This window comes from Carassius carassius, chromosome 14 (genome assembly GCF_963082965.1).
Source record: "Carassius carassius chromosome 14, fCarCar2.1, whole genome shotgun sequence".
Lineage (NCBI taxonomy): Eukaryota > Metazoa > Chordata > Actinopteri > Cypriniformes > Cyprinidae > Carassius > Carassius carassius.
Genome location: NC_081768.1, coordinates 20,415,776 through 20,440,077, shown reverse-complemented (window position 1 = coordinate 20,440,077; position 24,302 = coordinate 20,415,776). Strand labels below are relative to the sequence as shown.

Below are 24,302 nucleotides of genomic sequence, written 5' to 3'. Positions count from 1 at the left end.
GTAAACACTTGTAAGACCAGGTTAGTCTGGAGTGTGAGTGGAAACACACACAGACCTTTTTTATTAGAACAAGTATTTATTTTCATAGAAATAACCAAAGGATTTTATCTCACACTATTTAAGAAATACAGAAATCAGTTTTTAAATAATCTTTATGACAAAAATCACTCTCAATTGTGTCTTTTTCGAGAAAGACTGGATTGCTTACAAAATAATAAAAACACACTTATATTCACTCTGTACTCAAACCTACTCTGATGCTTTGGAACCCACATAAAAAGTTGACTATTATTAAAGCCCTTGCTTTTGCTGTTAATATTTTATGGTTAAAGATGGCCCAGATTTTTGGAAAAGTAAAAAAAATGGAATAGATTAGACAGCAGCATAAAGAGTAGATCCTGTAAACTATCAGAGTGCACACTAACCAGATAATACAAATAATAACTTATGAAATATATGGATATAAAAATATGTTCTCATGGTCTCATTTTCAGAGACACAGAGGCCAAATATTCAATAAGACACCCTATATCTTAAAAAAGAAGAATCTTGTAAAAAACAACCGGTAAATGCAAAAAACATACAAAATATATTATAAACAACATGTAAACAACTACATGCATGATGTGTGTTATTGAAAGATTCTATAACAATTAATGAATGCAAAAAACCCCACATAGTATTTATGCATGGATGGAGGCAAAGGTGCAGTGTAAAATTCTCTCAAAATGACCTGAGAATAGTTCTGTTCTTTCTCAGACGCCTCCAAACCCATCCCTCTCAAACTCCTTCCTTATTTTTCCTCTTTCATCTCCAACAGCTCTTTGATTTTCTCTAACAAGTTCTCTAGCATCTCTAACCCCTCAGTGATTTCTTATACAGGTATGTACTTTATGATTTACTCATGAGGCTCTTCATCTTTTAGAAGCTCCTCTTCTCTGTTCATGAGATCCTCATCATCCTCATACTCTGAGTCTTCACGAGTTTCATTCAGCTCTTCATCAGATATTGGTTCAAACTTTCTATCGTCCTCAAGTTCCATCATTGGTTGCTTTGGCTCATCCTTATCCTCCTCTACATCACTGATGTCTTCCACACAATCTTCATCACTCTGTTCGGTCTTCTCCTCACTCTCCAGAGGATGAGGTTCCTCACACTCTGAGTCTTCATGAGTTTCAGACAGCTCATCATCAGATATTGGTTCAAACTTTCTATCGTCCTCAAGTTCCATCATCTGTTGCTTTGGCTCATCCTTTTCCTCCTCTACATCACTGATGTCTTCCACACAATCTTCATCACCCTGTTCAATCTTCACCTCACTCTCCAGAGGCTGAGGTTCCTCACAATCTTCCTCTTTGCTCTCAGCATCTTCATCTGAATCTGCACCGCTCCACTCTCCGGTCAGCGTTTCTTCTGCACTCTCTGAATTATCTTGTGATTTGATGCATGACTTGTCTTGAGGACAGCTGGACACCTCATCCTCTGGTGGGGGCTTCCAGTAATCATACAGCTTTCCCTGTGAATTACACAAGAGGCTTACTGAAGCACGGTTCACCCAATAATGAAAATTCAGTCATCACTTACTCACCCTCAGGTTTCAAACCCGTATGACTGACTTCATGTGTCACACTTTAGTTTGGGAACCAACTCTTACTATTAACTACAACTTTTGCCTCAAACTCCTGATTTCCTGCTTATTAACAGTAACGTAGTTGTAAAGTTTTAATATGGGGTATGATTTAGGAATCTAAAATATGGTCATGCAGAATACAGCATTAATATGTGCTTTACAAGTAGTAATAAACAGCCAATGTGCTAATAATATGCATGATAACATGAAACTATTTAATATTGTGAATTGGTCCTCTAAAACTCAAGTATTAACCTTTAATGTTAATAAGTTAAGTTCGCATACCAGTGAACTTTCAATCACTCATGCTGCTTATATTCCAAAAAACACTTGTAAACAAAATGTGGCCTTCACAGCCAGCCAAAAATGACAACAGCTTTTATCAGCATCAGTTAACAGTATTCTTGTATTCTTCAGTTGACTGTATTCTTTCACATTACCTCCTGAGGCCTTGATCGTGTTAGAAGCACCTGCCACTTGGTGTATATCCTTGCCACAAAGTCTTTCACCTACAGAAGAAAAGCCAATCACACTGTCAATAAAAATCTGGATCTCTTTTGATATAAACAGAATGAGGAATTCTCAGAGAACAGAATGAAGCTGCTCTTTACCTTGCTCCTATACAGCATTTTCTCACTCTCCCTTATGTCACACTTAATGTGCTTCTCCAGCTGAGAAGAAAGACTCTGCAGATCGTCCTGACAGTGAAAGAGGGCTCGAGTTAGTCTAATTTAATAATACAATTTATATGAATATATGAAACAATACTGACAAGACAAAGACTAAGGCACAGTCAGATGTGCCTTACTTTATTCATACAATATTGAGGGATTAAATTAAACCTGTCGCAGCAAGCTTTTGTTGTGCACTTGGGATTTAACATGGCAAAAACTACATTAGAAATGGGTAAGTCTGATTTAAAAAATCGATTCAAAGATTTGTTTATTATGTATTAATTGTTTTGCAAGCAATTGTAAGATAATGGACAGTCTGTCAGTCTTTATCACAAAATAAGCCCCTTTGGGATGATACAAGACCTGACAGGTCTTGTTGGGTTTATTTAGCCATATTGACCATAACTTACTTAATAATTTTAGTGCATTTAAAAACAAAAATTATAATATTTCATTATTCCTTGTGTTCATGTAGTTGATATTATTTAACAATTTTACAAAAAAAAATTTTTTGAAACCAAATTATAAAAACAATTAATAAAATCAACCAATCATCTATTCAGATGATTGCCATTCCAGAGAAAATACAAAAACACAGACATACACAGATTAGAATTTTGTCAGAAATCTGAGAATGAATGACACTGATTTTAAGATTTAATGAACAATGAAAAAAAAAAAAGATGCAGACACCCCCCCCCCCCCCCCGCAACATTATGCTATCATGCTTCTAGTCAGTAAAATCATCCCTCATTTAAATTCACACAAGAGCTGCTTTCTAAAGAGTAAAGTTAGTTATGTTCATAATTGGTCCCTGCAGCTGAGCGTGGTACCAGAAGACAGAGTGGGGCTGTGTCCACTGACAGGGTCTTTCTGTGAATGATTCATTAACACTTCTCCTTTATATCTACACTGTAAAATCTATTCACAGAGCTTCTCGATTCTTCTTGATCAATCCACAAAACTCTTATTTCTAAGTCCATCATCAATAATTGTACTGGATGAAAAAGCATGTCTGACCAAACACAAAAACGCATAACAATGACAAGTAAGATACTTTAAGAACAGTTTTGGAATTGGATTGTAATTCCCTGAAATACAATCAAATTGTGAAGATTTCCTCGCTCGCTATACAATAATATAAAAACAGAAAATGAACACTTACTCTCTGAGCTGAGGGTAAAAACTCAAAATTGGAGGCTTCATTTGTCAAAGTCAAAAGGCTGTAGCAGAGGTAATATGCCTGTATGAAAGAAGATCATTTATCAGCTTATTAAACTCAATCAAGTGGTTTTACTGTATCACTCTTGGATATTAAGGGTGCTTTCACACCTCTAGATTGTAAATACAGTCACATGCGAGTAAACTGTGCCCTCATTGGTCAAAGTACCATGGTTAATTTTCCAGAATTCCACTCATAGTGGTCATCCGTCAAGATGGAACGACAACAACTTTGAGCTGTCATTATATTAATTTAAAATTTTGAACAGGAGTTCCGGATTCGTCTGGAAATCATTTAAAATGCACCTAACAGTTACTACGAAGAAGAGCAATAAGACGGCATTATAAAAAGAAAAGGCACACTTTGATTTTGAATTGCGAAGATGTGCTCACCCACAGATATCGCCTGCCTCCCAATGTGCATACTATCCATCCTAAATTCTATGTGATATTAGTAATTTTCAATACTATTTAGGGCAGATTGGGTGGATAGTATGCACAATTGGGATGCCGGGTCCGTCTACTGCTTTCCACAGAACTTACGTAATTACCCATCATACATTGGATATAGCCTGGTTCGCTGGTCCGTTGGATCGGATTTCTTTCTCACTACAACCAAACCGCTCCAGAGTTCGTTTTCAATCGAGTAAAGCCAACCTTGGTTTTGAAGTGAATGTGATTGCCGTGTTCACATATGCCCAAACTAACTGAGCTAAGGGGAGAAACGTGCCAGGTTCCTGAAAAAATGCGCCAGGTGTGAAAGCACCCTAAAAAAGTAATGATCCAATAGCTCTCAGCCCTTTTACCAACTTTTTACTTACTTGTTGGTCTAGATTGGTATCACAATCTTCTGCACTCCTTGCAGACCTGAGGACTTTTAGTAGGGACGAGGGACGCATTTGAGGTAGGAAAGGTTTCAGCTCAGACAGCTGGAAAAATTGTGATAGAAACAAAGATAATTTTTCGTGCATACCTAAAAAAATTAAAGTAATTTGACAAAAGCTTGGCCAGCCAAGTGTAGACAGTGGTTGATACACCTGCATAATTGCACTCATCACAAACCATAAAGCATCTATAGTGCTAAACTGTCTGAACACTGAAAAGCTGCTAATATTCTATGGATTATTCTCACCTTAAACTCTGTCCCTGAGGGTTTATAAGTGCAGGTGTGATTCAAAAGCTTTGAGATGATAGATACACTGAGGTGTCGTTTTAATTGCCTGTTAAAGAAATAGCAGATGAAAAATTACAGAAAGCACTTAAAGTAAAAACAAATTTAGTAGAATAAATATTTATATTGCATAACAGGGTTTCCCTTACTTTCCACGACTGCTATCTGGAAGAAGATAAACAAGTCTCCTGAGATTGTGATGGTCTTCTGACAAATCAGTCAGGGTCTGACAAACTTTAGATATCTACACAGAAGAAAGGGAAATCTGTGTTAAATGTGAGAAGATGATAAACTAATACTTAATGGGTAGTTAAGTAGTTTGTTTTCTGTTTTAACTGTGGAGCACAAAAGAAGAATGCACCCACTTTTTCATTATATAATAACACTGAATTTTTGGCACCAAAATGATAATTCTTTGGGATGGCATGAGGGCAAGTAAATGATGACAGAATGGTAATTTTTTGGCCAATATGAGGCCATGTCCACACTTATACGCTTTCAAATGAAAACTTTTTTTTTCTCCGTTTTGGCCTTTTTTCCCCATTGAGACTGCGTTTTTAATCAAGGAAAACTGAGCTTTTTATAAACGCTCTCCAAAGTGGATAAATCTGAAAACGCTGTTTGCGTGTTGTAGTGTGGACTGGAAAAACGGAGGCTTCTGAAAAAGATGATGCAAGTTTAGTCATGTGACGCATATTATACCAAAAGATATCTTGTGTTTTTACTGGTATTGTACACGTTATGCGCACTTTCACACTATTGCTACAGATGTGTTACTTTGTACACTCTTCATATCACACTCCTGCAAAGATGAAAGTAAATTAACTTGCCATCGCTATTTGCGGCAAAACATGAAAGCGAATTGAAAGTTTTCTGTTGTTTCACTGTGGATGAGACTTTGGAAAATGCTTGAAAACGCAAGTGTGGACGTAGAGCATTTGAAAAATTAAAACGCAGTTTTCAAATGCAGCCAGATTAATGTAGACATAGCCTGAATATTAAACACTCTTCCTGACCTGTTCATCCCAGCCTGTGATATTTTTAAGCAGATTCTGGAGCAGGATGCTTAAGTGTCCAGTTGGCAGCAGCTGAAAATGAGTCTCCAGTCCAATTCTACACACCACTGTGAGAAGCAAGACCAGCTCCTCATCAGTGTATGCTCTCGGACACAATGTAGTACACAGGGAGAGGTACTGAACAAATTAAGAAAATAAATAAATAAAGGCACAAAATAGACTGACTCTTACTACTGCTTTTAAAGTAGTGCTGTCAAATGATTAATCGCATCCAAAAGTCTTTGATTACATAATATATGTGTGTGTACTATATATATTTATTTTGTATATATAAATGCACACACATACAGTATATATTTTACAAATATTTACACATATTTGCATGTATATATTTATTTTAATATAGTTAGTATTATATATAAACATTTAATATACTGAAAAAAAACTCAAATATATACTGTACATGCATGTGTATTTATGTATACATAATAAATATATACAGTACACACATATATTATGTAAACAAAAACTATTTTGGATGTGATTAATCATGATTAATTGCTTGACAGCACTGATTTAAAGCTAAATTACAGTTAAACAAATGAAAAATACCATACTACACAAAACATGACAAACACATTATAAAAATACTCCGCTTACGTTGAGAACACTCTCCAAATTATGTGTCAGTAAAGTGCCATTGTCTTTCATGTCAGATATCACTCTGTCTTGGCTGGTTTCTTCCTGCTGAAAGCTCTCTCTGCCAACACATATATATGCATTTTTATGAAGCTGTTGGTGTAATCATGGCTTATGTCAAATATGCTGAATGATAAAAACATATGACTGGTACAGAATTATAATGCTGCAGACTGGGGGAGAAAAACTCACAAAAGATCTCCTTCAGTAAAAGGGGGTTGCAGAGCCTCAAGAGGGAACAGACTGATGAATGATGCCCCCATGTTCAGGAAAACCAGGGTGATGTCCCGTACAGAGGGTACCCACACTTTAAAACTTTGGCTCTGGTGTTCAACTATAACACAACAGTCAATTTTAGTGCTTTATCAGTTGTACAGGAACAGCATATTTGGCCATTATGAGGTCTTTCAAGCGTACCTATGTGTTGAGCAGCAGACAGAGCAATGGTTTGCAAGGACTGCATGATGTGTGAGGAAATAATTGGGTTTGGGTAAACTGACATCATCTGAAAAAGCATTATAGTTATTAGCTGTATATACATCTTGGCTACTGGACCAAATGAGTTGAGTCTACAAAGTTGTATGCATGTTGGGGTACTAAAAGCATAAACTCTCATGAACGTAATCCAACTGTAGTGTATAAGTTTTGACAGGTTTAAACATAAATGTCTCAAGGGTATACAGGTTTCCCGTGAGAGAATATAAGATGGTGTGAACAAAACGCAATGAGTCAAATAAATATCATAGGAACAGTGAACCTAAAATGTCAATACAACCATCAGGGATTAAAGCAAAAAAATAAAATAAAAAATTTGAAAAATGAACTTTATTCCAGGGGTGGGGCGTCCTTTCTTTAACATTTGAAAGGATACTATGGCAAAGTTATTGTTTTCCTTATTCAAACGGATTTTCCCCCCATAAATATATGGTTGACCTGAAGAATGAAAGCTATATCAAACACTTGGAAAATTACAAGCTATTGACAATGTGTGACAATACAGACAAATGAGACAAAATACAGATACTTGGTTCACTAGAACAAGACAATATTTTAATACTATTTTTAAGACATTTTCAATGACAAAATATTTGTCTTTTAATTACAAAAATAAACCGATGCAGTTGTATTTTAAGATATTTGAACTAATCCAGGGCTGTAACTAATAATTATTTTGGTAATCAAGTAACCTACTGATATGACAATTGAGTAATCTGATATTTTTTAGTAACACAAATCGACCTATGTGAAAAACAGGCTTTAGTATGACTAGTTATATATATATACTGTACTAAAGATGAGGCAATAATAATTGGCTCAAATAAAATACCAGAACCAAGTAATTACATGGTTTTATCGAACAACACTGTTAAAATGCATAATGTAATATTCCTATACAGCAGTGGTTCTCAAACCTGTCCTGGAGTACCCCCAGTCCTCCACATTTTGTATGTCTCCCTAGATTATCACATCTGATTCAACTCATCAGCTCATTAGTGGAGATTGCAAGACCTGAAGTGGGTGTTTCAGATAAAGGGAGACATACTAAACGTGCAGTGCTGGGAGTACTTCATGGAGAGGTTTGAGAAACACTGCTATACGTAATATGAACATAACCAATGTAAGTACATAATGTATTATAACAAATACCTGCAGAGGGCGCCAATGGCCTGGTGACGTTTCACTTTACAGCGTGATTAAACAATGTTTAAATCCATAAAATTATAATATCTGGCCACATGCAAACTCAATAAACATACAATAAATGGCATATTTAGAAACAGGTTGATGTATTCTCCTGTGTTGGCAAAGGTTTATAAATGATTTACGTTACAAATCTAGTGAGATAGTGCTTACTGTTTTCCCGGATGAACGATAAGCAATTCAAATTCACAGCATATACAGAGGAAGAGTTTAGCCCCTTACACACATACAGTCTTAACTGGTAAATCACCAATAAGTTACCATTTAGAGATTACATGTGAGCAGGACCTTTTCAAAAATCCCAGTAAATATGTTCTGGAGATCATATCGTTCTTATGAAGATGGCTTGATTACTTTGAGCTGTTTACAAAGCTCCGCTGCTTTTTTTTAACATGTCAGGCTTCTCTATTCATCAGGGCTTCGACTCTGCAATTGGATACTGTTATGCATGTCTCGTATTTATAAGCAAAAACAATTCTGATTGGCTAGTAAAATTAGTTTGGTTGAGAGTGAATGTTGTGCTCCTCTCATACTATTGGTAGGCAAACTCAAGGACTCGAAAGTGAAATCAACACGTTTTTTTTTTTTTAAATGTAGGATTACTTTTTTTTCTGCAGCCAAATGCTGCATGCTGGAGATCCGGCACGGTGCCAGAGAACTTTAAGCCCCGAACCATATAACAATACAAAAGAAATGCTCAAAATACATATATTACCTAAGACAACTCATAAAAAAATAAACAGCTGATGAGATCAACATGAGACTACAAAGACAGTGGCCCTAAAAAGAGCACTGCAGAATATCAAACCATGTAGCATTCATATATATTTTAAATGTAGATTAATTGTCCATATTTTTTGGCCCACTGTAAAGTACATCCATGTGTTACTGACTAAGCACATGAGGAAAGAGGGTGATTTTACCTGGAAAAGCCAGCGTGTAACCTCAGGCTGACAAGGAAAAGAAAAGTAGGCTTTCCTCAACAAGCCAGCACTGATCAGAGACAGCACATGCTCATTATGGGCCCTATAGAGGACAAAAACAAAACACTCATTTTGAAAAGCGTAATAAATTATACTAATAACAAAAAACACCAAGCCCAATTGCAAATGAACATAACAGAAATAATCACTGATGCATAATCCTATTTTGCTCATTCTTTGAGTAGTGAACTCGCTGTGTTACTACATTTGATATTGAGTTCAAGGTGTCATCAGACAGGTATCATCTATTACTAAAATGGAAAGATTAAATCGATTAGTTTATTGGGGGTGGGCGATATAGCCTCAAAATTATATCACAATATTTCAAGAATATTGGCGATAATGATATTTATGACGATATACAAAAAAATATGGAACAGTGTATTATAGGTAATTGAAGCTGGCAGGCAGCAGCATTTATTAGTGCAAACATAATGAAGGGCATTTTCAATCCTTTTCCAATATGCTTCTGTTATTGATGACAGACTACTAAATTTGAAGAGTAAATCTATTATCATAAGGTGGCAGCAGCAGCAGCATTATAGTGCAATAGTAGTGACACAGTCACACAGTCAAATGTAAGCAAAGTACAAAAGCAGCCTTGGTAGTTTTGGTAGATAACTCCTTATCACTTTAGTTTGACAATAACTAAAGTAATTTTCACCTTGTAACTCTTCAGAAGCCTGCACAATATTGTCACCTAATAAAACTGACCTAAAATTTTAAGTTCAAATGTAAACAAACAGCAGCAATCCAAACAAACCTTCAATATGCAAAACACTCACTGCCTATAAAATTTTTTATAAAAATGCTATCAAAACTTGAGTAACAGTTGCCTTGCATCAATAGTTGCCTTGCTTTGTTGACTTTAAGCAGACTGATCGGTGTATGATGTCAAAATACAGTGAGAGTGACTTAAAGAGAAGGTCATACGGTATTTTAAAGTGTCTTAATATTGTATTGAGTCCCCTACAACAGGTTTAAATACATTTAAGGTCAGAAAACATTGTTATTTTCTCAGAATACACATTTAATATTAGAGTCATTTGCAGATGATTTCGAAACGACTCGTTGCTAGCAAGTTCAGAGCAAACCACTCCCTTCCATAAGCCTACTCTGCTCTGATTGGTCAGCTGGCCAAGTCTGTTGTGACTGGCACAGAGAGATCTCCTCGAACCAGTTAGCCAGCGCTACCATTGACAAAGCACCTTTTAACATAAAACTATAATAGAGTGCACCAATCCATTCTTATAATGACATAAAATACAAAAAAAAAAAGCTCCTAAACTGTGAACACTTAAGACAATAATGGTGGGTACGTTAGTCGAGTGCTAACGTGACTAACTGTTGAAACAATAGTTTGTAAACCAAAATATGTAATGTTTGAAGAACAACAGACAAAAGATGCTGTCTTAACTTTTAATCAGAACACAGAACAGCTTTATCACAGGAGCACCAGCCTTATAACTCGCTCGTCTCTCCCGTATTAACCCTATAACTGCCGGTGCAGCAAACTGTCTGTCTGTCTGTGTGCTTCACTACATTCTTTATTATTAAATTAAGTAATTAGAACAACGTCAGTCTACATTAATCAACACATTCTTAGGAAATAGTGGGTTCACAGTGAATTATCAGAACTATTTCAGTAAGTAATATTGTGCTTCACCTGGAAACCTAAAGCTGCACTAGGTATATATTACATATTAGCACAAAAACCTGATATTTTGAGCGCTCAATTGAAAATGTACACATTACGTATCAATTGTTCTTACAGGTTGTGGTTCGGAGAGCTTGTTAGTACAAATTAAGAAGATTAGAAGCCAACAAAGATAAAAGCCAAGAAGCCAAGAAAAGCCAAAAAGCCAAGAGAAGCAGTCCTTGATAAAATGACGTGCACACAACAAAAGGTTTGAATTGTATTTCTGTGGTATCCTTGAACACAGTGTTATCTCAACATGATGTAAACACACTAATTAGCGGAAGTGTTTGTGGGCAGGTCACTCGTATTCATATTTCTCAGGCAGGCGGTGAATATGCAAATGTGTTACCCAGTGATGTATACCGGTAACATGCAAAAGATTCGAAAATATGACGACTCACTAGTCGAATGTCCTTTTGAGGGACAATATCTTTATTTATTATGCACCTTTTTGATTAACAACTTTGCAGATTGTTTTCATTTAAGCGTAGCCACGTTATAAATTGCAAAATGCATTAAAAAAAACATGCACCGCATATACACTGCAAACGAAGTGGGTATGAAACAGGCGAACACACCTATTGGGTTTGTGCTGTTGTGCGCACGAGGGAATGTAATGTGGCATACTTCATCACCCCGCTATATCATTGATATTGCGAAATGACACTTTTTTTTTGTAATGTAAAAAATTATATCGGTGTGGTCGTGGACGGTATGATATGGCACACCCCTACTGTTTATTTACTTTTAAAAAAATTAGCACAATTTGACATTCAACATAATATTTAAACACCTTTTATCATAAACAGAAACTGAAGTTTAGAGAAAACTAAAAATGACTTATGTTGGCAGTCTTACTTAAAGATAATTTGTTGTGATTTGTTATGCGGCGTCACAGTAATCTTCCTCAGGTCCAGAGTCTGGTGGTTGAAGAGTCGACCAAACCTAGTAGGCAGGAATATTTCCTCTCCTGGGTGGATATCCCTGATGGCACATGAGGCAACCGAAAACCTTTGCAAAAATTTCCTAAAAAAAAAAGTAAACATATATACACATTATTTTTTTTCAGATTAATTATACATATTCACATTCTACATAAAATAAAAAAGAAGCACATATAGACAAACTAGGGATGGGAATATATATGGCATGCGATTGTCAAGCGCATTTCTTCAGTAAAGCCAGTTCCCTGATTAGCGGTAAATCGCCATCACCTGCTTTCAAATGGAGCAGCATTTAATAGACAGAGCCGTAGATCACTGACAAGCTACTCAATATCGCGTTCATTATCGAAGGCGATTCATCTGCGATAATGAACGGGATATTGCATAGCTTGTCAGTTTGTCAAATGCGATATATCGCCCATCCCTAAATCAAACTAAATTTTATCACATATATTCAGACTCCAAACTATTTAAATTGACTACCATAATCTATTTAAATATGCCAAAAGGCTTTAATATAATTTGAAAGACTTAAAAAAAAAAAATTATGAGAATGAAGCCAGCTATTAAGCCAGTATGGAAAAAATACCTTTGCTCAAGTGAGATGTCTTCCTCTTTACTTTCACTGTTCTCAATCTCATCTATATTCAGCAGATCATCTTCACATGACTCAAGTAATTGTCTCTCCAACTCTTTTGACCTGTGTAGTCAAATGAAAAGCAAAGTGTGTCAAGTAATTATTAGACATTCATCAGGGTGAGACTGCAGGCTAAATGCAGCATGATCTGTCTCAACAAATTCTCCCATGGCATAATCACAGGTCTGTGAAACTGACAGTCAGAATAAACAACAATCTGTCAATTTTACACACCCAAAGTGATACTGTCAGCCAGAATGCCAGGCATTAATACACCAAGGGTAAATTAGGACTACAATTTTACATTTTATGGAGTAAACTGTTACTCCTACTAGTTCTAGGACAGCAATTCTCATCCTGAGCTCCGAATATTGGCCTTCAAATATTGTCACAGACACAGGAGGGCCTTGGAGTCCAAAAGGTTGAGAACCACTGTTCTAGTATGTCTGACAAGTTGCTTACTGTTTGAAGTCAAAAGAGTCCACCTTATGTATTACTGCAATTCTTCTGCCATTTTTTGTCACAATTTGAATTCTCATTCATGCCTGTAGTCTATACAGCTAATACTTTTTAAAAAAAAAGTCACTAATACTAAATGCAAGCAATATAAAGGCTGGTTTAAAATGGAAAATTCTGTCATCATTGACTGATCATGTCTTCATGTTATCAAAACATAAATGAAGATCAAATATGGTAAACGAATCCTCAAAGATTTTTTTCTATGTATCAGTGTTTATACATATTTATATACAGATTTAGTCTATATTAAATCTGGACTCTTCAGAAGACTTGGATTCAACTACTTGATTGGTTTTACAATCTCTACGGGTGTCAACATTTTTGTGTGGACTTTCAAAGGTGAGACAGTAATCTCCCAGATTTCATTAAAAAAAAAAAAAAATTGTGTTATGGGTTTGGAACAACATGAGTGTGAGTAAACAATGACAGAATTTTCATTTTTAGGTGAATTGTCCTTTTAATAGCCATGCCTGCCTTGGTAAACACCACTAATAAAAGCTGTCTACATTGAGATTTTGACTTCTCAATCACTGATATCCACAGCACTACAACAAACCAAGGGCTACCAAGCACAAAATGAGTCATGCTGAGAATCAAGTTGGGGGAAAAAACAAATGAGGTTTTCAGACCCACCTCTGATATTGTTCCCTCTCTTGCAGCATCTGCTCCAGTGTATTTCGATAACTAACGGCTTTGGTTTTGACTGCCTCTGGCTAATACAGGTTAATTGAAAAAAAAAAAAACAGGTTCTTGTGAAATTCAGGCTTGTCAAAGACTGATTAATGACACATGAGGTCATGACATGTTTTCTGAACATCCTTAAACTTACTGCTACTTTTGAGACAGGTGTGTTGGGCTCTGAAAAAGCATCTTTTTCGGGAGTAACAGGCACATGGTCTCTCCGACTCATCAGCTTCTCCAGAGATGGCAGCGGCTCATCTTCAAGACCACTGCTGCTGCTGCTCAGACTGATATTGCAGTGCTCTCTCAGCTCATCGCCAGAGTCGTCTCCCAACTCAATATCTAAGGGATCTTTCCACTGGGGGCAGCACTTCTGTTCTCTTGATCCTTCTACATTCAACGACACTGCTGGGACAGGCATGATAGCCTTGGGGCTGCGTGACTGCTCCACTTTCAACTGTATTCTTTCATCCGTTTCCATCTTACATGAACCGGCTTGTTTTGCAATGCAGGGTGACTTTAGATCGAGATGATGGGGGGACGAGACAATTTTATCACTCTCCTTATGGTTGGAAGAGAGGCTTGTTTGTTTGCAAGTTTCTCTCTCAGCATTTGTTTTTTTATTATGCGTTTTGGGCGATGGTAAGCAACAGTCTGGTGTAAAGAGTTGCGTCTCGATGCTGTCGAACATTGAGCTTGACTTCGGAGAGACTTTGCGTGAATGTGGTTGGCTGGGTGGAGCTTTGGGATTTTTGTTGGCATGCGTCACCATAACGTCTTTTTGCTCTGCAATTGTGGGAGATTTAGTGAGTTGAAATGAGTTAGGTTTGTCACTTGCTGCGTTTGAGTCCTTACTTGGTTTAAACAGCTGCCTGGGGGGGGAAGGCAGAAGTCTGGGTTTGTTGTTGCTGATTGGTGCAGCAGGAAGCATTTTATGGGATTTCTCCTTAATGGTTATCACAGACTCATTGCTGCCCTTCATGAAAGCACATTTGGCAGAGCTGGTAGAGGGTTGGAAATCAACACATGGGCGTTTTATTTCCTTCTCATTTTCTGTACTACCCTCCTTTTTTCTCTTTCCAGACAGGGACATCCTGTCCTCTGCTGGCAAAAAGTTGTATTTGATATAGAAAGAGAAACACCTTAGTTTTAAAGGTTATGAAATAAAAAGCTCGGCAAGATCATTAGAAAAAAAAGGGTAATAATTCTTACCTGGATTAGTTTTGTGGTGAGGGGTGCTTAATTTCTGTAAAACAATAAATGAAAATAGGTGAAAACATGTGTGACATCCATAGTCACTTGAAAAAGGTGGAAATCATACATAAAATTATTCAACAAAAATACCTGTACCTTCTGTATGGACATGTTACTACAATAGGAGGTTTTGTGGTCTCTATTCTCCAGTCTTTCTTTTTTCTGATCAGGATGGTGGATGATCCGCTCCCCTGTCTTAACTGATGCTTTAGGTCTCTGCTGGAATAAGCAGGAACTACTACTCTCAGGGTTATGCCTGGAGTGAGATGTATAAGGAAGAGAATGTCTCTGGACTTTCATAGCATCTGACTGAAACAAGCCTCCTCCGAGCTGAACACAGAACATCAGAGGATTATCAAGTTAGAATACAAAAAACAAACACCAACCACAAGATATAAAAATTATATAACAAAATCTAAATGACAGGGTTCCCAGATTTTTTAAGTAATTAAATTCCAGTACTTAGGCCTTTCTGGACATAAAAAAAAAAAATCATATTTGATTAGGACAGATGCATTAATGAATCTTTCAGATTTATTTGACAACCCATTTAATCGATTCACAGAAAAGAACAATCTTGAAAAGCTTACAAATTGGACTCTAAGTTACTCTGAAAATGTAATCAAATTACTGATTACTCCTTTTAAAAGTAATCACATTACTGCTCTGATTACTTCATTTCAAAAGTAATTAGTAACATTACTAGTTACGTTACTTTTTTCTCCATGAAATCCCAGCATACACACTCCCAATAAATATTTGTTATTAAAGCATCAACATTCACAGAACACTGTTATTTTTAACTAAAGCAAGCAGCTGCTGTGTGCATGGTTTGGCAGAATGCCAGCAAAGAGCGCTGCATTCATAATCTCTAAAACACATCTCAGTTCATCGCAATCTCACAAATTTCTGTTATAACACAATAAATATATGCTTAATGAGTATTTCATAAAGTCTACAATTTGTGTGTTTTAATGAATTCGTGAGCACGCAAATTTCAGCATTGCATTGCTCAATGCTGAAAACATGTGTTATAGCCTAAGTAGAAACTCTGCATACACTTGCGCCTGTTGATCGTTTATATTTTATATTAGTTCATGTTGCTTTTGTGCAATAGATGAATAACAATTTATTTGTTTTAGATATTTTATATTTAGATATTTCGATTTTGCAGGAGTCCCGTGAATTATTAGGTTAAATATTCTCCCACATCCCACACAAAAGACTGTCTGCCTGCACCAGCACTAGACCATCTTGTCCCGCACCGCACTTTGTTGCGTCGGGTCTTGCACGAGAAGGTCTCTAATCCACTGAATGCACTTGAATCAACCGTGCATGTGCTACATCCTTTTTACAATCTCTAGATTATAAAACACTGCATTCTGTCAGCAACGTAACGCGTCAATAATGTATAGAGACCTCGGCTTGTAACTATACTCTAATTACTATTTTGAAAATTGTAACACGTTAGATTACTCTGTTACAAACAAAGTAATCAAATTACAGTAACGTGTTACTAAGTAATGCGTTAGTGCCCAACACTGGACATCACAATTAAAATATTTATTATACACAATAGCAAGATATAACTGATAAAACATTTAGATCTTAGCATAAATAGGGGAAAAAATTCAATAAAAAAATTTTTTTTTAAAGGTTTTACGATTTCATTACTTTAAATAACTTTACATTATGTAAAACCCCATTTTATAATTCCATAATATTTCCATGACTGCCAAAGTCCTGAAGTTAATCACCAGAGAGAGAAGATTAAAAAAAAAAATTAACCAATTAACCAATTTGGCTGGGAAAAAAAAGGCTGAGAATCGCTGCTTTACAATACTCTTAGAAATGTGGATAATAACTTCAGAAAAAATTAAGAGTTGCATTTACCCTTAAGTTTTCATTCAGCTCCTTACTGAGTGCATAAGAAAGTTCTTTGTTCTTCTTGTAAGAACTGCTCCTCTGTAGCATGTCCTTTTTAACTGTGTGAATGACAGAGCCATTCTTCCTGGAGTAAATGTTGCCATTATTCGGTTGTAGTTTTCTCATAACTTTGCCACTGAGAATACGGTCCTGTTCTGGTCTCTTGTTGGAGGCTTTGAGTGCAGCTGAAGTGGTCTTGTCCCTCTGCTCCAGCTCACGGTTTTTGGTGGGCTGGATGCAATTAGGCAGTGAGTTCAAGAGTTTTGGAGTCTTCTCAGAAGGTTCAGTACGTGGACTACATGACACAGGATGTGGTGTGGCAGCTACACTGTCACGTCGCGGAGCACCAAGCGGAATTAATTCTTGCACTTAAAATTAAGCAAACACATTGTGAGACATTCAGACAAGAAGTGCAACAGCAACCTCTTTATACCACCATGGCAGCTGAATTACCTCACAAACCTGTATTAAATGTTAGTGCATGCTTATTAAGATTGTTAGCTGGCACAAATAAGACTGACATGCAAATATGAACAAGCATTGACATCAGTTGGCTGGAATATACTAGACGACTTGTGCACAGATTTTTGTCCCGTTCTACAGCATGATGGAGTTGTGGATAGTTGCCAAACGTCAGAGCCAGTCTGCAGATTTTGGGCAACTGGAGTTGTCTGATTTTGCAGAAAATCACATAGTGTATGATGGGCACAGAATCCGATTAGTAGCTTCAGACTTTGATTCAATCCAGTTGGTGGATCAAGCATGTTTGTTTGTTTTTAGTCTGATTTAACACATCTGTCAGTCATTTATTGTACGATGGCTATTCTATTGTAATTTTCATGCAATCATCGTGCAATGCATTCCAGCCTTAAGTCTAAAAAACATGAGGAAAAGTCTGCAAGCTTATGTATCCAGTATTACCATTCGCAGGAAGCACAAGAGCAGATCAACAGCAGCCCATCACCATGCATCCCTATACAAATACCACATATAATCTCACCCATAGAGGTGAAGTGCTGCTTGAGAAAACTTGACATTTTACACTGAAGAAACACAGATAGGTGTCTTTAAAAGTCTTCTGAGTGACCTGAAAAAAGTGAGACGCATGGATCAGGTGTCAAAACAAGTGAACTTACATGTGCACATGCAAAATAGGCTATAATTTGTTTAGAAACCAAATCCTATTTTGAGAAGTCTGTGCCATTACAATACACACCACATATTACAGTACTTTCATAGAAATAAATGACAGTGACAGATAACATTCAACAGACCTGTGCTACATGCTTTCAGTTTCCTATCAGGTGGACGTGTGTCTGTAAAAAGAAAAGAAATGGAGGAAAACTTTGTCGTTGGAAAGGAAATGGAGAAAAATAAATAACTACGTTGAGCGCATCCCTCTCATTTGTATAAACCTATGACTTTCACTATTTGTAATTGAAATGTGTATGGGCGGGAAACGAAGTAGGCTAGTCCCGAGAAACGAAACTACTGGCAAGTTGGCAACAGTTCAATTCATCGAACTAGGCAGTTAAGTGCTTGATGTTTTATGACAAATCCTTCCGTAAACAATATATTAACTACACAGAAAGGCGACCGTCTATCGGAAGACGCTGACAGTAATAAGATGCTCTTAAAGAACGAGACTTTACCGACGTCACAATCAAACGAAAACAAGCTCTCCAAAGAAATCTCTAACATTACAAAAGAGCGTTTACTTGATCAATTCTGACTAATTATAGTGTAACGTTATACATAGTACATTTTGCAAGTAACGTTGGACTAGTAAATCAAAGTTTACTAGCTGTCAAACCGCGTGCGTGAGTGGCGGTGACATTACCATACGCGTCCGTTTAGTTTTGAAAAGAGTAAAACGTATACCTAAACATTATAATAAAATGATATGCGATGCATACCAGCCACTGTATAAATTGTTTCGATACACTCCATGATGAAAGAAAATGCTGTTGTGTTTGTGGGGAGCCGCCATCTGTAGGTAGGAGGAGCGAGTGATGTAGTTCACGGAAACGGCCACTAGAGGCGTTTAGATACGAGTAAAGTAGACCGATTAAATTCTTACAATACCAAAAAATAACATTTATTTATTTATTTATTTATTTATTATTCTGTTTGTTTGTTTGTTTTAGCAAATTTGTTGTTTTACATACACCTTTAAAAAAATAGATATGCAAGGAAAATCTTGCATGTTTTCATGATACCACTGACTGGATGGGTGAGCTTAGAGAAAGTGTTAATTTTAATGTTTAACATGAACATATATATATATATATATATATATATAGATAGATATAGATGTGTATATATCAGAAGTCATGTGACATACATCTTTTGCGACTACACTTGCAGTATAAACATGAAAACATGAAGAAGTCTTCTGTTAACTCTGTACAACACTGTTTTGAAATCAGATTTATTTATTTAAAGGGGTAGTTTTATAAACCGTTTTATAAACCTTTAGGCATATTTTTATTTTATTTTTAAGTTTGCGTATGTGTTTTTTTGTTGAATATTATTTTATGACCCATGTAGTGTGATCTGGTGGGAAGAATAATAAATCAGTTTTAGAGGCTCAAAAGAGGCTCAAAGTGCAAAAATATGCAATTTAACACTTATATGACACAATAGTAAGACAAATTTCTGATACTGAGACTTCAGGATCAGACTTCAGTTGTTGCTCATCTCCCAAAAATTATAACAGTATAATGATATTTAAAAAGTTTTCTTTAATTTTTAATTGTGGGGGTCAAAATATTTAATAGAATGCAATATGATGACTGAAATAATTGAGTTATTTGGCATGTGTTCAATTGTAATGTAATTACATAAATAAATGTATAATAATCAATTAATTATTACAGTTATTTTTACTTACCAAAAAAAGTTTGAACTGTCAATTAGAGGGCAGTGGGCGAGTAGAGAATTGTGTACAATGGTGTTTTTACAAAGTTTGATCGTGTTAATAATCTAGAGGCCTTAGAATTGTATGTGTCAATATGATAGAGCAGGCTTTATATGGTTAATACTTCTCTTGTCAACATAGTCCCAGTCTGCACGGCGTCTATTATGCAATATGGTAGTACCGGGGTCTGGTATTATGTTACGGGGTAGGTACAGTAGGTTATAGGAGAAGGAAAATGCTATGCAAAGAGTGAACGTTTGTGCTGCAATAAGCCTGTCTTTCATCTGAAAATCAGACAGTATCAAATCTGGATCTAACGATTTAAAGCCAATGTAAAATCTGTCTGGGATTGTTACTGAAAGTTTGGACCAGCGGCAATTCTAAGATTTTTGTAAAACAAAATAAATAAATAATGATTGAGTAATAGGGTTAGGTGGTATACTAAACTTATTGCAGTATTCCACCGTATTGCATAGATAGGTATAACATTTGAGTGCTGAATAAGCAAAATACAAGTCTTCCTGAATCCTGATCTCTCTCTCACACACACAATTTTACTATTTGCATTTCTAGTACAACCCTCTTTCTTTAGCTTAAGTATGCAAACCTGTTTGCCACATGCACTATAATTTATATGTTTTATGTTAAAAGTAACATTTTCATATAAAAATGGCAATTTGATCATTGTGTTAAAGGGATAGTTCACACAAAAATCAAAGTTGTCATTAATAACTCACCCTCATGTCGTTCCAAACCCGTAAGACCTGGAACACAGTTTAAGATATTTTAGATTTAGTCCGAGAGCTCTCAGTCCCTCCATTGAAGCTGTGTGTACGGTCTACTGTCCATGTCAAAAAAGGTAAGAAAAACATCATCAAAGTAGTCCATGTGACATCAGAGGGTCAGTTAGAATTTTTTGAAGCATCGAAAATACATTTTGGTCCAAAAATATCAAAAACTACGACTTTATTCAGCATTGTCTTCTCTTCCGTGTCTGTTGTGAGAGAGTTCAAAACAAAGCAGTTTGTGATATCCGGTTCGCGAACGTATCATTCGATGTAACCGGATCTTTTTGAACCAGTTCATCAAATCGAACTGAATCCTTTTAAACGGTTCACGTCTCCAATACGCATTAATCCACAAATGACTTAAGCTGTTAACTTTCTCTGAATACAAACAAACCAATATCCCGGAGTAATTCATGTACTCAAACAGAACACTGACTGAACTGCTGTGAAAAGAGAACTGAAGATGAACACCAAGCCGAGCCAGATAATGAACGAAACATTAACTCGTACACGAAAAAAAAATTACATGAAAAAGACGTCACTCCAACGGCACATTGCACAGTGGGCATGAAATGAAAGAGATGGAAAATGCTCTCAGTTACTAACATAATCTCGGTTCACTCTAGATGAGGGAACGAGTGTTGCATAAGCTAGCTTACGCTATGGGAAAATCCCTTTTCTCAAGAATATCCCTGTGGGCAGCAAAGGCCCTTAGACTTATAAGCCAGAGCGATAGCGTCAACTATCTGTCACGCTGTCTAGTCTCTGTTTCCCTGGGTGTCCACTAGTGGACTCACTTCCCCTTAGGCATTTCACCATAGGCACTAGAATTCCACTAGTCTTGTCCGTTCATAACAGTAATTGCACTCCTGGTAATTGCACCAGGTGCATTCACTTAATTGTCATTAGCCTCCCTATAAATACCTGTCTTTCCATGTTGTCTGTATGGAATCCTTACCCTTCTTGTTTACAGCCTTCTCGTCCTCCGGGATTCTTCTTTGTCTTCTCGTCCTCCGAGTTCCCGTTCCGTTTCCTTTCCTGTTCCCTCTTTTGTTTATTTGTTTGTTTTGGACTGCTTGTTTGGTTTTGACCTTGGCTTGTTCGACCACGATTTGGATAATCCCAATAAACATCTGCAATTGGATCTAACTCTCCCTGTGTTTCACTGGTCGCAATCGTCACACTATCCATCTGGAAAGGCTCTGTTTCGACATGGCTAGTCCCTTAGTGCGGCCACCAAAAGAAACAAAGAGCTGCTCTGAATGTCTGAAAGCAGCAGACATTAAGCCCTTTCACACATACAGACTTTTCTGGAAAATTACCGGTAAATTGCCGTAAAGAGATCATGTGTGAACAGGATCTTTTCAAAAATACCGGTAAATTAGTTCCGGCAATTTTACGGCAATTTACTTGTATTATTGTGTGAAGGAGGCTATTCCGACATATATCCTCAGCACCCTGACCGGGCAGAGGAGGTTCACATCGCCCTCACTATCAGATCTTGGAAGAGGTGACAGTGAAATGACTTGTGCTCTGAACAGAGTGGAAGGCACTTTGGGAACATAACCGTGTCTCGGTTTGAGAATGACTTTAGAGTCGTTAGGTCCAAACTTTGGTTGTGCCATTCCCAGTTTTGAAAAGATGGTAAGTGGGATGTACATGGGAAAGCTTATGAGACTCATTTAGCTGAAGATGGCCAAAAAGGGTCTACTTTTTCATGGCCAAGTATCTGATGCTCTTTGAAACAAGGGAACTTTCCAGACCAAACATATCTGCTTGATTGTAACATTAAGGTTACATACAAATATAAACTATATAAATGGGTTTATGGCTTAAATGGGTTAAAATATGCAATATTTTGTCTATGAGGAATCCTTCTAAGTAGATAAGAACACATCAGCATGAATTTCCGTCCTGGCTCAGTCTAGTTAGTTGTTGTGCTGATCTAGATGGGGTTTAAATGTACATATTCTAACTGGGGATGTTTCCAGGTATACAGACGGTTTGGAGAAAACCAAAGAGATCGTTGAAGACTTGGGTGTAAATCCCAATAAAGATGACTGCATTGCTGTCCAGTATATTTGTACCATCGTCTCCTTCATGTCAGCTACGTAATCTAGTTGCTGCCGCTTTGGCTGCCATTCTTACACGAATCTGAGAAAACAAGAAGCTGAAAACCCTTCAGACCACAGCAGGAGTGGATGGGACGGTCTACAGAACACATCCACAGTACGTCAGCTCACCAGGTTTAGTATGAAATCGGACTGAAGTTTTTTTAAAACCCACAACTTGTTTCTGAAATTCAAAGGTACCCCAAGAGGCTCCAAAAGATGGTCGGTCATCTGGTGCCAGACTGTTGGTTTTGTGCTGTCTGAAAGTGGCAGTGCAAAAGGTGCCGCCATGGTGACTGCAGTAGCTCGGCGGCTAGCATCCCAAAGAAAGGAGATTGATGATGCTCTCACGACCTTCGCCTTGAGGAAAAGACTCCCATTCCACTGCCTCAGTCAAAATGCTGCCTGTCAGGATCCTGCCCTGACAGTCTTGTCTGTCCTATCTTTGTTTAATGTGTCTCTGTTCATTTTGTGCCTGAGCACATGGTTGTGTCTTTGTTTATGTTGGCCGTGTGCTCCCCTTGTCCTGCCTCCTTGTTTCTAATCACCACGCCCCCTTGTTTAGTCCTTTGTTTGTCTAATTGTTCACCTGATCCTTGTGTGATCTGCTCCCTTTATATTGTGCTCATTTCCCTCTGGTCCTTGCTGGTTCGTTTTTGTGTGTGCCTTGTGTACAGTCTCTAGCTTGGATATTTAGTCTTGTTAGAACTCTTTAATCAGTATTTTGCATCTTATTTGGTTCCCTCTTATTTTTTAGTTTTCATTTGTTCCCATGTGTAGTCTAGTTCTAGTCTTTGTAGTTTAGTGTTTTTGTTCTTTAACCTTTTGGGGTTTTTCCCACCTTTTTTATTTTTCTTTCTAGTTTTCAGCAAGGTTGCTGTTTTCTTTATTTTGGTTTGTAGTTCTAGTTAATTATTCCTAGCTTTTTCCAATTGTTATCCTTTTTGTTTTCAGTTAATTCCAATTATTTCTAGTATTACTTTTTGTTTTTCCTTTTTAGTTTTCTTTTCTCCCTAGGCATTGGTTTGCAAGTTTACTTTTATCTGTCAAATTCTTGTCTCCCCTGTTTTGTCTTTGTGTCTGTGTTGGTTCCTGCCCTGCTTCCTGAATCCTCCCTGGTCGCTGGTTCTTCTGACCTGACAGACATTGGAGCACTACAAGGGGTTCCTTCAACCGGGTCAGGCCCTTCCTACTTGAGTTGCAACAAGGTCTCCTTTTGCCACAGAGTCTGGAGCCATCTCCTTCTGATCCGCCTGTTCTCCTGTCGTGAGCCCTGACCTATTCTGGACTGTCTTAGTGCATCATCTGTGTTCCACACTTGTTAATAAACTGTTTCCCCTGTTAATTCTGCATCTGGGTCCTCCCTTGCCAAAACCTGACACCTGCCTACATGCGTTTACAGGACTCCAGATGGGACAGGTAAACTACCTACTTATAGCAATAATGTTGAAAACAGTATATTTTTGTGACTTTTTTTATTTTATTTTTAGCACTACAATAATGATTGACAGCACTTGGCTACATTCTCCAAACAGTTTGTCCTATTTAGGGTTAAGGAGATGCAGACTAAGCAGACTATATATTTTATATCAATTTACTATTTTGATTTAATTTGTATATTCAGTGGGAAACAATAGAGGTGATGTTGTGAATGTCATTGAATGTAGTTACTTTCACAGAAAGAGGGAAATATCTTGCCTTGGATCTTGGCGGAAACAGTTTCCACAT

The 24,302-nt window shown here is 37.0% G+C and overlaps 1 protein-coding gene and 1 pseudogene across 1 annotated transcript; one reads left to right on the top strand and one right to left on the bottom strand.

Annotated features, from left to right (window-relative positions):
* Positions 1-56: 56 nt before the first annotated feature.
* LOC132157601 (SMC5-SMC6 complex localization factor protein 2-like) lies at positions 57-18,782 on the bottom strand. Its single transcript, XM_059566954.1, has 22 exons — positions 18,672-18,782; positions 18,030-18,071; positions 17,756-17,842; positions 16,723-17,123; positions 14,875-15,159; positions 14,788-14,821; positions 13,724-14,679; positions 13,528-13,607; positions 12,328-12,438; positions 11,653-11,820; positions 9,036-9,138; positions 6,829-6,916; positions 6,604-6,745; positions 6,373-6,472; positions 5,713-5,889; positions 4,846-4,940; positions 4,658-4,745; positions 4,347-4,454; positions 3,470-3,547; positions 2,242-2,328; positions 2,071-2,139; positions 57-1,516 (listed from the first exon to the last, which is right to left on the bottom strand). Exons 3-22 carry the CDS (start codon positions 17,790-17,792, stop codon positions 899-901), a joined length of 3,825 nt encoding a protein of 1,274 aa, XP_059422937.1. The 5' UTR covers positions 17,793-17,842; positions 18,030-18,071; positions 18,672-18,782; the 3' UTR covers positions 57-898.
* Positions 18,783-22,047: 3,265 nt separating this feature from the next.
* On the top strand, positions 22,048-23,844 carry LOC132157600 (hexokinase HKDC1-like; annotated as a pseudogene).
* The last annotated feature ends 458 nt before the right edge of the window (positions 23,845-24,302 follow it).

What these genes read in the sequence shown, in the direction of transcription:
- LOC132157601 (XM_059566954.1), bottom strand. Translation starts at nt 17,792, where the DNA reads ATGTCAAGTTTTCTCAAGCAGCACTTCACCTCTATGG. An exon ending in ATGATTTCCACCTTTTTCAA is followed by an intron (nt 14,822 to 14,874) that starts GTGACTATGGAT and finishes ATTGTTTTACAG; the next exon opens with AAATTAAGCACCCCTCACCA. An exon ending in CCTCAGGGACAGAGTTTAAG is followed by an intron (nt 4,455 to 4,657) that starts GTGAGAATAATC and finishes CAATTTTTCCAG; the next exon opens with CTGTCTGAGCTGAAACCTTT.